The sequence below is a fragment of the Oncorhynchus kisutch genome, linkage group LG3, assembly GCF_002021735.2.
Source record: "Oncorhynchus kisutch isolate 150728-3 linkage group LG3, Okis_V2, whole genome shotgun sequence".
Taxonomy (NCBI): domain Eukaryota; kingdom Metazoa; phylum Chordata; class Actinopteri; order Salmoniformes; family Salmonidae; genus Oncorhynchus; species Oncorhynchus kisutch.
The window spans coordinates 57,649,349-57,662,859 of NC_034176.2; the positions used below are offsets into that span (position 1 = coordinate 57,649,349).

At 43.4% G+C, this 13,511-nt stretch overlaps 1 protein-coding gene across 1 annotated transcript in view; it reads left to right on the forward strand.

Moving 5' to 3' along the window:
• LOC109874341 (neural-cadherin) overlaps positions 1–13,511 on the forward strand; it is a 188,292-nt gene that overhangs the window by 75,579 nt on the left and 99,202 nt on the right. Inside the window, exons 2-4 of the mRNA XM_031809455.1 lie at positions 8,673–8,870; positions 9,386–9,611; positions 11,185–11,389. Coding sequence (XP_031665315.1) covers positions 8,673–8,870; positions 9,386–9,611; positions 11,185–11,389 — 629 coding nt within the window. The remainder of the gene's footprint in view (positions 1–8,672; positions 8,871–9,385; positions 9,612–11,184; positions 11,390–13,511) is intronic.

The following is a 13,511-nucleotide window of genomic DNA, read 5'->3' on the forward strand; positions in this document are numbered from 1 at the left end:
TAGCATGCAGCGCTGGGAGTAGAGAGAATGAGGAAGCTTCCCCCTTCTTCCTAGAATGGTAGAGACAGTAATTGTGCCTGTGTTCCCTCTGTCAGCAGTACGCAGGGCAGAGAGGATAGAGGGAGCCAGGTGCTGATTGGGGTCATGCTAAGCACCCTCGCTAACAATGTCCGGAATAGGGGAAGAAACAGCTAGGTGACAAGTGAAGAGTGTGCAGTAATTTATTCAGAACCAGTTATAAGTGTGGCCCCTGTCGATTCGTGGCCTTGTCAAAAGTTTGGCGTTGGCGCTTCCTGAGAGCCCTACATTTGGCTCGGATCTCATGTTTGATTCACAGCACGGCCCCTGGAGTCTGTTCCATGTAAGCCAATTAATGGAAGGAGACTCTTCACCTGTCACGTGTGGTCATCTCTCTTCTGATCCCAGGTCAGCCAGTGGATTAGGTCACTGAGCTCACTATTAACTACATCAGGCTGTCTTTGTTTGTGTTGTTGCTGTTGGGCTTTTTGTTTCTCTCAGGCTAGACTCCAGACATACTAGGCTAGCTGGGGAAATGCATTCTCAGTGTCAGTGTCTGTTTTAAGTTGTTTTTATGTTTGAATGTACAGTTGATGTCAGAAGTTTACATACACTTAGGTTGGAGTCATTAAAACTAGTTTTTCAACCATAACAAACGATAGTTTTGGCAAGTCGGTGAGGACATCTACTTTGTGCATGACACAAGTAATTTTTCAAAAAATTCTTTACAGACAGATTATTTCACTTGCAATTCACTGTACCACAATTCCAGTGGGTCAGAAGTTTACATACACTAAGGTGACTGTGCCTTTAAACAGCTTGGAAAATTCCAGAAAATGATATCATGGCTTTAGAAGCTTCTGACATCATTTGAGTCAATTGGAGGTGTACCTGTGGATGTATTTCAAGGCCTACTTTCAAACTCAGTGCCTCTTTGCTTGACATCATGGGAAAATCAAAAGAAATAAGCCAAGACCTCAGAAAAAAATTGGAGACCTCCACAAGTCTAGTTCATCTTTAGGAGCAATTTCCAAATGCCTGAAGGTACCACATTCATCTGTACAAACAATAGTACGCAAGTATAAACACCATGGGACCACGGAGCTGTCATAACACTCAGGAAGGAGACGCGTTCTGTCTCCTAGAGATGAACATATTTTGGTGCGAAAAGTGCAAGTAAATCCCATAACAACAGCAAAGGACCTTGTGAAGATGCTGGAGGAAACAGGTACAAAAGTATCTATATCCACAGTAAAACGAATCCTATATCTACATAACCTTAAAGGCCACTCAGCAAAGAAGAAGCCACTGCTCCAAAACCTCCATTAAAAAAAGCCAGATTACGGGTTGCAAATGCACATCGTACTTTTTGTAGAAATGTCCTCTGGTCTAATGAAACAAAAATAGAACTGTTTGGCCATAATGACCATTGTTATTTTTGGAGGAAAAAGGGAGAGGCCGAAGAAGCCGAAGAAGACCATCACAACCGTGAAGCACGGGGGTGGCAGCATCATGTTGTGGGTGTGCTTTGCTACAGGAGGGACTGGTGCACTTCATAAAATAGATGGCTTCATGAGGGGGGAAAACTATGTGGATATATTGAAGCAACATCTCAAGACATACAGTGCCTTGCGAAAGTATTCGGCCCCCTTGAACTTTGCGATCTTTTGCCACATTTCAGGCTTCAAACATAAAGATATAAAACTGTATTTTTTGTGAAGAATCATCAACAAGTGGGACACAATCATGAAGTGGAACGACATTTATTGGATATTTCAAACTTTTTTAACAAATCAAAAACTGAAAAATTGGGCGTGCAAAATTATTCAGCCCCTTTACTTTCAGTGCAGCAAACTCTCTCCAGAAGTTCAGTGAGGATCTCTGAATGATCCAATGTTGACCTAAATGACTAATGATGATAAATACAATCCACCTGTGTGTAATCAAGTCTCCGTATAAATGCACCTGCACTGTGATAGTCTCAGGGGTCTGTTAAAAGCGCAGAGAGCATCATGAAGAACAAGGAACACACCAGGCAGGTCCGAGATACTGTTGTGAAGAAGTTTAAAGCCGGATTTGGATACAAAAAGATTTCCCAAGCTTTAAACATCCCAAGGAGCACTGTGCAAGCGATAATATTGAAATGGAAGGAGTATCAGACCACTGCAAATCTACCAAGACCTGGCCGTCCCTCTAAACTTTCAGCTCATACAAGGAGAAGACTGATCAGAGATGCAGCCAAGAGGCCCATGATCACTCTGGATGAACTGCAGAGATCTACAGCTGAGGTGGGAGACTCTGTCCATAGGACAACAATCAGTCGTATATTGCACAAATCTGGCCTTTATGGAAGAGTGGCAAGAAGAAAGCCATTTCTTAAAGATATCCATAAAAAGTGTCGTTTAAAGTTTGCCACAAGCCACCTGGGAGACACAGCAAACATGTGGAAGAAGGTGCTCTGGTCAGATGAAACCAAAATTGAACTTTTTGGCAACAATGCAGAACGTTATGTTTGGCGTAAAAGCAACACAGCTCATCACCCTGAATACACCATCCCCATTGTCAAACATGGTGGTGGCAGCATCATGGTTTGGGCCTACTTTTCTTCAGCAGGGACAGGGAAGATGGTTAAAATTGATGGGAAGATGGATGGAGCCAAATACAGGACCATTCTGGAAGAAAACCTGATGGAGTCTGCAAAAGACCTGAGACTGGGACGGAGATTTGTCTTCCAACAAGACAATGATCCAAAACATAAAGCAAAATCTACAATGGAATGGTTCAAAAATAAACATATCCAGGTGTTAGAATGGCCAAGTCAAAGTCCAGACCTGAATCCAATCGAGAATCTGTGGAAAGAACTGAAAACTGCTGTTCACAAATGCTCTCCATCCAACCTCACTGAGCTTGAGCTGTTTTGCAAGGAGGAATGGGAAAAAATTTCGGTCTCTCGATGTGCAAAACTGATAGAGACATACCCCAAGCGACTTACAGCTGTAATCGCAGCAAAAGGTGGCGCTACAAAGTATTAACTTAAGGGGGCTGAATAATTTTGCACGCCCAATTTTTCAGTTTTTGATTTGTTAAAAAAGTTTGAAATATCCAATAAATGTCGTTCCACTTCATGATTGTGTCCCACTTGTTGTTGATTCTTCACAAAAAAATAGTTTTATATCTTTATGTTTTGAAGCCTGAAATGTGGCAAAAGGTCGCAAAGTTCAAGGGGGCCGAATACTTTCGCAAGGCACTGTAAGTCAGGAAGTTAAAGCTTGGTCTCAATTGGGTCTTCCAAATGGACAATGACCACAAACAGACTTCCAAAGTTATGGCAACATGGCTTAAGGACAACAAATTCAAGTTATTGGAGTGGCCATCACAAAGCCCTGACCTCAATCCCATAGAGAATGTGTGGGCAGAACTGAAAAAGTGTGTGCGAGCAAGGAGGCCTACAAACCTGACTCTGTTACACCAGCTCTGTCAGGAGGAATGTGCCAAAATTCACCCAACTTATTGTGGGAAGCTTGTGGAAGGCTACCCGAAACGTTTGACCCAAGTTAAACAAATTCAAGGCAATGCTACCAAATACTAAGTGAGTGTGTGTAAACTTCTGACCCACTGGGAATGTGATGAAGCTGAAATAAATCATTCTCTCGACTATTATTCTGACATTTCAGTCTCAATATAAACTGGTGATCCTAACTGACCTAAGACAGGGAATTGTTACGCGGATTAAATGTCAGGAATTGTGAAAAACTGAGTTTAAATGTATTTGGCTAAGGTGTATGTAAACTTATGACCTCAACTGTAAGTAGCACCTACATCATTTTGAGTTAATTAATCAGTGTTGCTAGTAGATACATTCACTACTGTAGCCCAAAGCATATTCATATTGTTTTTCCTTTATATTGAACCACCATTAAATTATCATTTTTCATAGTGGACAGCTTTACAATGAATGAAGACAAACAATTGACATGTACCAGTATTTCCTCGTTAGGATATCTCATCTATTGTAATGACCATTATTACTGTGTGAGAGTGTTTCTGTCTCTGGGTGGACATATTGGAAGTTGGCCATTAGCCTCCTGGTTTATTATATGGGTAATGCTTTCTCCCTGCTATGCTTTCCGTATTATCCCTGTTCCCCTCTTGTCTTCTTCCCAATTAAATCTGGGTATGTTATAGCAGCAGAGAGCAACCACTTAGAAACTCTCAATGAACCACAGACACTCAAGTGCAGCAGGATCGTTATTTGCGGTTTCTGAAAACGTCCAGCTTCATATTTCCCCTCTATCTTTATTTTATAGATGTGGTTCCCTTTTTCTTTCTTTCTGTCTCTGTCCCTTTAATTCCATTGATTTATGCAATTGCTGCCTGTTTTATCCCTGTTCCAGATTTTGTTATTTGTCTGTTTCTATAACAACCTTCGGGCCATTTCTTACGCAGTGGGTTTTGGCTTAATCCTGCTCGGCTGCTCCGTTCCTATTTTTCTTAGGACTGTTTCACCTGTATTTTTCACCTGTGTTCACCTGTGTTCTGTTTTATTCCCTCCCCTTCTCAATCTTCCTCTACCCCCCTCAATCTTCTCTCTGCTGTCTCCACGATCAGCTCCTTCGTTTTGTTGACGTTGAGGGAAAGGTTATTTTTCTTGGCACCACTCCGCCAGGGCCCTCACCTCCTCCCCGTAGGCTGTCTAGTCGTTGTTGATCATCAGGCCTACCACTACTGTGTCGTCTGCAAACTTGATGATTGAGTTGGAGGCGTGCGTGGCCACGCTGCGATGGGTGAACAGGGATTACGAGGGTGGGCTGAGCACGCACCCTTGTGGGGCTCCAGTGTTGAGGATCAGCGTAGTGAATTGCTCCCTTGTTCCCCCCTCTGTCTTATTCCCTCCCATTCTCAATCGTACTCTATCCCCCTCCCTCTGTCTAAAATGTTATGTTGTCACATGCCTTTTCTGTACTGCTGCTTTAACATGTTCAAAAAGCAATTTTCAAATCTATAATATGTTAGAGTACATAAAAAAACTGTGGCAACAATAAAAATAGTGTTTGGGTGGCATTATTGAGTCCATCTTTTGCTTTTATTTAACTAGAGAACAGTTACAGTAATAGAATTGAAGCTCTGTGAGTGCAGTGTGCTTCAATGTGTCTTAAGTCATGCTGCCACATATTTCGCTGTCATTAGATTTTGACCATTTATTTTCCAAAGGGACCTGATCATTTGATTCAACCTTATTTTAATTTCCTTTGGTATAATCCGCTATCTGGCATTTCCCAATAGTAATAACATGATAATAACCTATAGCTTGTTGTTGATGCCTGACTTTATGAGTGGGCATCACTGGGCACATCCCAGGCATGTGGTGCCTGGTGTTAAGCTACTGTCTCTGTCTTGTTTCCCAGACAGACACATAATCAGATGAGAGATAATCTAAGGGGAGATTGTTTATCTCAGACTAGAGTACTGTTATTTGCATTCTGCAGACGGAACACTGTTGATTGTAATTGGTGGTTGTGAGGCATAACTGACCTTGCTGCCTTATCCTAGTTGGCTATTGTGAGTTTTAGGATCACTTAGGTGAAAGTGTATCATGCATTCTCCGTCTCTCTCTTGCACTTGTCCTTGTTTCACTTGTCAATCTTTCTCGATCTCTCGATCTCTTCCTCTTTCCCTCTGTTTCTCTCTCATGATGCTCTGTTTCTTTTTTCCTCTTTTTCTATTCACCCTGTTTCTCTCCCTCTGATTCCCCCCGTCTCTCTTTGACTGGTATAAATAGCTGGCAGGCTGTCAGAGAGGGAACCAGAATGACAGCGTCTTGGGCTCTTTGATTCCCCTGGTGATTGGCCCTTTCATGGCCCCTGACAGAACACCTGCTTTCCTCTACCTGACAGCTGCAGGAGGGAATGAGACAGAGAGACAGAGAGATGGAGAGAAAGAGAGAGCCAGAGAGAAAAAGAGAGACAGAGAGACAGAGAGCGTAGAGGGAAAATCATTGGGTACATGGAACAGGGGAGAGATGTATTAACGGAATCTAACACTGGAAGAGGGACATAATAAGAGAGACGTGATCTGTTATAATGTGGCTGTTTGTGAAAACAATCCTGCAGTGTCACACCTGCAAGTGTTCTGCAACTGAAAGAGCCTGCATTATGTGTCTTTCTGTTCATGATTGTTTGTGGTCGTGTGTGTGTGTGTCCCCTGTGTATGTGTGTGCTTGTGTGTGTGTATGTGTACGTGCTTGTAAGCGCGCGCGTGTGTGTGTGTGTGTGTGTGTGTGTGTGTGTGTGTGTGTGTGTGTGTGTGTGTGTGTGTGTGTGTGTGTGATTTCATTTGTGATTGCTGTTTTCTGTTAATGCCTAACACCACATTAACATCCTTTAGCATGGCTTTATGTGAAATTGGACTAATGGCTGATAATTGTATTGTCATGTAGCCTAATGGCTTTCAGAGCTTAATGATTGGTTCGTGCACATTACCTCATAGCCTGTTATGGTAGTGTTATGATACTGTCCAGTAGTGTATGGTTATTCTGTTTCTGAAAACAGAACATCTCTCAAACCTCATTGTATTTTTCTTTTTCAATGGATACTCAAGAGTACCCTCTGGTTAGGAGTGTGGATCTGGGTTAGGACTAAGACTCTGTGAATGTGTTAGTCAATCTCTATAATAATAACAACATACAACATACAATGCAGAGCCTAGTGAACGTATACACACCCCTTGCATAGCCTTCACATTTTTCTGCCTTAAAAAATGAAAGTCAAAAAGGGATTCAATTATATATATATTTTATATATGTACACAACTGTCAAATTGAAAGAACATTCAAGGAAATAGTCCTATTTATTAAAACAAATAAATAATGAAGATGTGTTGATTGCGTCTTCACACCCCTGATTTAATGAGATTTAATGAGATTTAATGAGATTCTACCAACTTTGCACAACACTTCGCACCACATAATGTCTATCCATTGTTTTTGTCAAAAACCTTGTCTCAGATATTCAAGCAAATTGAAGACATGACTGAGACTGGACTACTCTGGCATTAAAATGTTTCTAATTGTCCAGCTGAAAAATATAAACTCTATCCCAGGGTTAATGTTTTCAGAAGTCTGACGCGGGTTTTTGTCTAACTTTTTACCTGGGCCTCGCTCCTTTCATATTTCTTTTGATCCTGACAAACTCCCCAGTCAGTCCCTGCCGGTGACAGGCATACCCATAACATGATGCTGCCACCCACAATACTTGCCAATGCAGAGGGTTCACGCTGTGTTGTTTTGCATTTGACCCAATCCTGTGGTTTTTAATTTAAGCCAAAAAGTTGATTTCTTTGTCATGTTGTCTTGCAGTACTACTTACACAATAATATTTAAAAAATTAAATCAACTTCATATGTGTCATCTCCAGCCTCACTTCAACATCAACATATGTGAAAATGGCGCGTTTCTATGTTTTGTCGTAAAAAAATATAGAGGAAGATAGTGTTTCCAATGACATCATCAACCAATTAGTAGACTATTAGTAGGCAATGACTACTCATAATTGGTTTTTAAAAAAATAACAGGATGCACACTGATGATGTCATGGGAAAAACTTTTTCTTACTCTACATTTTTTACTACAAAACATAGAAACGCTCCATTTTCAGATAATGCATGTTGATGTTGGGGTGGTGCTGGAGATGACGAATATGAAGTTGAATCATTTTTTATGCTCCTTTAACGGCCCTGTTGCAAACAGAAGGGATGATTTGGAGTGGATTATTTGATCACAGGCTTCTTTCTTTTCACTTTGTCATACAGGTCAGCAATGTGGAGTGAATGCAATGTTGTTTATCCTCTGTAGTTTCAAGTATGGTTGTGTTTTCAGGTATTGTTGGGGCAGCATTATGTTATAGGGTATGCTTGTCATCGGTAGGGATTGGGGAGGTTTTTTTAGGATCAAAAGAAATATGAAAGTTAACAAAATCCCAGGTAAAAAGTTAGAGGAAAACTCATCTTAGACTTCTGAAAACCTAACCCTTAGATAGTTTTATTTTTCTCGGGGATAATTACACACATTTTAATGCCAAAGACACACCAGAATGACTAACGAGGTGTTCCTGAGTAGTTCAGTCTCAGTCCTGACTTAAATCTGCTTGAAAACAGAGACAAATTTGGAATATTTCTGTCCGTCAATGATTCCCAACCAAATTAACTGAGCTTGAGCAATTTTCGCAAACACAAGGTATATATGTAGCCCTAATATTTGTGCAAGGTTGGTAGAATCTTATTCAAAATGATTCAAAGCTGTAATGGCTGCCGAAGGTGCTTCCACCAAGTATTAACATACTGTATGGAATCAACACATCTTTATTTTAATTTGTTTTATTCATTTGGAACATTTTCTGAAATGTTTATTTCACTTTTAAATGTGGAGTATGTTGTATAGATTGGTAGGGGGAAAAAACTGTCCAAGGGGTGTTTCGACTTTCACTAGCCATATGTATATGCCATTTAGTAGAAGTTTTTATCCAAAGCGACCTACAGTCATGCATGCGTACATTTTCCGTACGGGTGGTCCCAGGAACCCAACCCACTATACTCACGTTGCAAGCGCCATGCTCTACCAACTGAACTACAGAGGAACAATCTCTGCCGCTCCTTTACAGGTCCAGACTGGTACCTGGTACGGCTGGAGCTGACGGTGACTGATGTGAATGACAATGTTCCGGAATGGACCATGGTTCCCTCCCCCTACCTGGCAGTGGTATCTCCCAACGCCCTGGCCGGGTCACTGGTCTACAAGCTCCACGCCCAGGATGGAGATGAGGGCAACAACGGGGAGGTGGAGTACTTCCTGTCTGATGGTAGGTGCTTCCTGTCCTGTGATTGAGCACAATTTCATTGAGTACATCAACTGGCGGCATTGTAATTGAAAGAGAAAAAAATATTATTTTATATGGTTTTATTTGGTTTTATAAATGCTTTTACACCTTTATGCTTCTAATTTGTCATTTAATTAGATAATCATGTGCCTTATCTTATGTCATATGTGTACAATTGCCGAAGTTCGACAGAATGAAATTGCCTGTGGGTGGCATTGTATATGTGAATCTGTGCGTCAATGACTCTAATATTAGATTCCATCCATTGCTGTGCAGCTGTCCCTCTAATATGGAACATACCGGACGTTCTGTTCTATGAATCAATGACAGAAAAAAAAAGTTGTTGTGGCCTGGCTGGTCCAGCCTCCAGCACACACGTCAAAGGTTGAAATCTGGCTTTACTGCCCTTCAACATGACCTCTCTCTCCCTTTCTAGTCATAAATACCTTCAAATATATATTTAGAAAATAAACTCCTCCGTTGTCTCCTAACTGCAGGTGGTGACGGGCGTTTCGAGGTGGACAGAAAGAGTGGTCATGTCCGGACTACGGGGCTGCCACTTCAGAGGGACAAAGAGTACCTGTTGACAGTGGTGGCTGCTGACCGGCTGGGTAGCCGTAGTCCCCCAGTGGTGGTGTCAGTCATAGCAGGAGCCAGAGCACCACAGTTCTCCAACGCATCCTTTACTATTTCACTACCTGAGAACACACCAGAGGGACAGCCGTGAGTACCACACACACACACACACACACACACACACACACACACACACACACACACACACATGCAAAGTCACACATACTCCCATGTGAAGCAAAGGAGGCTAGTGGGAGGAGCTATAGGAGGACGGGCTCACACATATATATACATATAGTTAATACCGTTCCATTAAATCCATTCCAGCCATTAGAATGAGCCCGTCTTCCGACAGCTCCTCCCACCAGATTCTCACACCTGCAAAGTCACACACTCACGCACGCATGCACGCATCCATGTACGCACACACACACACAAACAAACACACACATGTGCACACATACATAGTCACACACACACATGCGCACACAGGCTCACACACACACACAAACAAACAATTGCACACAAACACGGACAGTCACGTAAATACACATACATAATGTAAAACCAGAGGTTATGAAGGTCTTAGTTTTAAAAAAGTTTGAAAATAATTCACTTGTATTCACAAATAATTTAAATCCATAACCATAGTAGCGATTGCCAATGATATGCACACATTATCACACTTTAACAGTGCACATACACACACAATCTCAGACATGTTAATACCGAAAACAATATGCATTGAGCCATAAGTTCATATAAATCATGCCTACGTAGTTATTCAATATATGACCAACGATTGTTTGTCACACACACACACTCTATATTATAGCCTGTGGCGGTTACTGTAAGGGATTTGACCTTTGGCCTCCTGCCTCCTATAATCTCTCCAGTTGCTTCTCTATTTTGATTGACAGGAACTTACATCACACACCCATCAGTTGAAAGAGTAACATCTGTGGTGATTGTTCCTGCTGAGTGCCTGAGGGATGTGTACCACAACACATAACTCCATTGCCGTTGTGGTACACATTGCACAAACCAGAAAACTTTAGTCCTGTTTCTACATTTTCCGTCTCTCTGTCTCATCTCTAAACTGAATAACCATGCTAGATGTGTTCATCTTCTTCTCTCTCTCTCTCTCTTACTTTCTCTCTCTCTCTTTCTCTTTCTTGCTTCCTTTCTTTCTTTCTTTCTTTCTTTCTTTCTTTCTTTCACTCACACGCTCTCCCCCCCCCCCCCCCCCTCTCTCTCTCTCTCTCTCTCTCTCTCTCTCTCTATCTCTCTCTTACTTTCTCTCTCTCTCTCTCTCTTTCTCTTTCTTGCTTCCTTTCTTTCTTTCTTTCTTTCTTTCTTTCTTTCTTTCTTTCTTTCTTTCTTTCTTTCACTCACACGCTCTCTCTCTCTCTCTCTCTATCTCTCTCTTACTTTCTCTCTCTCTCTTTCTCTTTCTTTCTTTCTTTCTTTCTTTCTTTCTTTCACTCACACGCTCTCTCTCTCTCTCTAAACTGAATCATGTATCAATCATTTTCTCAGTGTTTTGTCAGTACAGGAATTTTCAATGTATGTAGTTCTGTCCTTGAGCTGTTCTTGTCTATGAAAGTTCTATATTATGCCATGTTGTGTGTGGACCCCAGGAAGAGTAGCTGCTGCATGAGCTAATGAGGATCCTAATAAATGAATAAATCATTCCCTTTCCCGCCCCTCTCTCCGGCAGCTTCCTGGCAACTCCAGCCGTGTCCTTCCAGAAGCAACCAATCAGCTACAGCCTGCTCATCAATCCCAGCAGTCTGTTCAGCATGCAGGCGGACACAGGGGAGATCACTCTGACCAGGACCATAGACTTTGAGATGGACCAGCACAGCTTCCTGCTCATGGTCAGGGCCAGCGAGGACCAGGACAGTCTGAGCAGCGCTGCTGAGGTGGGTCCAGTGTCGATTCAGAATGCATTCGGTGTGTTTGTGTGTGTATAAGAGAGAGAAAGAGGGGGGGGGGGGATAAATCATTGAGAATCATTGGGTACATTGAACAGGGGAGATGGATAAATGGAATCCAAGACTGGAAGAGGGACATAATAAGAGTGACATGATCTGTTATAATGTGGCTGTTTGTGAAAACATTCCTGCAGTGTCCCACCTACAAGTGTTCTGCAACTGAAAGAGCCTGCATGGTGCGTCTTTCTGTGTCTTTCTGTGTATTCTGTGTATGTGTGTGTGTATATGGGTCCAGTCTGGCCTTGGAACCTCTCTCTCTCTCTCTCTCTCTCTCTCTCTCTCTCACACACACACACACACACACACACACACACACACACACACACACACACACACACACACACACACACACACACACACACACACACACACACACACACACACACATAATGTAACGCTCTCACAGGGTTCGCTAGGTTATCCTTCTGATTAGGAATATCAATTAATAGAGCTGCTAAGATGCTTGATCAGAGAGAACACATGGGCAACGGCTACATGAACAAGAATAATGGGAACATGTATGATGTTGGGTGGTCTAGTTTGTTGTCTCAGTGCTGGGGAGATATCCCAGCCTTCACTGCTAATTAAACATTGACGGGGGACCTGGGGGAGAGACTAGAGAATGGCTCCCAGTGTTTCTCTTCTGTGGTGCCCCGCCTCAACATGAGCATCACGCCTAGTTAACGTCAGCAGAAAGACAGACATCTTCACTGCTCAGCCATCCACTGGTCTTCCCTGTCCTCAGGCACAACGGTAGAGCACAGAGCCAAACAAAATGTGGAAACAAACATGAAGGGGAGAGAGAAAAGACTGGCAGCTGCTCCTGAGATCTGTCTAATCCTGTGAGCTTTATGTCCAGAAAGAGTCCTCAGTGAATGCCTGGTGTGGAAGAAGAGGGAGGGAGGGAGGGAGGGAGAGTAGGGAGGCTGGAAGGAGGGAGGGGGTGGGGCGGAGAGATCGAGTGAGAGCAAGAGAGACAGACGGACAGACGGACACAGAGAGAAAGGAAGCGAGAAGGTGGCTAGAGGAAGGGAGATTCTGAAGGGAGGGAGAGAGAAAGCTAGACAGAGGCTGGAGGGATGGGAAGGGAGGAGGGAGAGAGATACAGAGAGAGCCGGGAGGGAGATGTTTTGCGGCCCATGCTCGTGCTCTGCTCCGACTGCCCACACTCCTGTCCTGCCCTGTCCAACCCTTGCTGTCCTTCCCGTGCCACAGGGCACAGCTGTTCAACGTTCATCACATACCTCCAAAAATGTACATCCAAACAGTCAAGCAGTCAAAGCTGCCTCCGAAGAGACTGAGTTGTGAAAAGGCCCTGAACTTTGAATCCGCTTTGTTAATTTGCAGGTAGATTCCAGGCGTTTCTCCTACTGCAGCGAATACTTTGTAGCACCATTAGTTACCTAACCAGCCAGTGACCTGCCCAGCCCCTCCACAACATGCCGATGGTTCCTCAGCCTTATCAGAGCTGACTGGCTCTCACGTCAAATTCAGCCCTCTGTTCCATCACTGCACCGCCCAGCCCAACCCTCTCTCTCTCCTTTCCCCCCTCTCTCCTCGCTAGCTGCCTCTGGGAGCTCACATGACTGTGCTTCTTCTAACAGAACAGTTGTGTGCTTTGGTGGCGTAGTCGTGATTTGGTGGCGTAGTCGTGGTGTGCGATAAAAGAGGGTCAGCTGATGTTCTTGTTGTTTTGTTCTTCAGAGAGCGCTCCGAGTCTGACTGCGTGTTCTGCTCCTTAGCTGCAGGCTCTTGGACTGGAAGAGAACAGCTGTTATTGCAGGCAGGCAGCTCTCCTTACCCCCCTAATGAATAGCAGAGCAGAGCAGTGCTCTGGCCGTGGGGCTGCCGTGTTCGCCCGGCAACACGCTGTATTTCATGTCAGCGGTTCTCTCCTAGCAGTCACAGGAGGAAACCAAGGCTGCATTGTGTCTCCCTGCTGGTATTGATCATGAGACCCTCTCACTGGATCGAGAGTCGCCGCACCACAGGTTCCCCGTCTGGTGGCTAGCTGGGTTATTAGTTAACGGGCCTGGGTAAGCAATCCTAG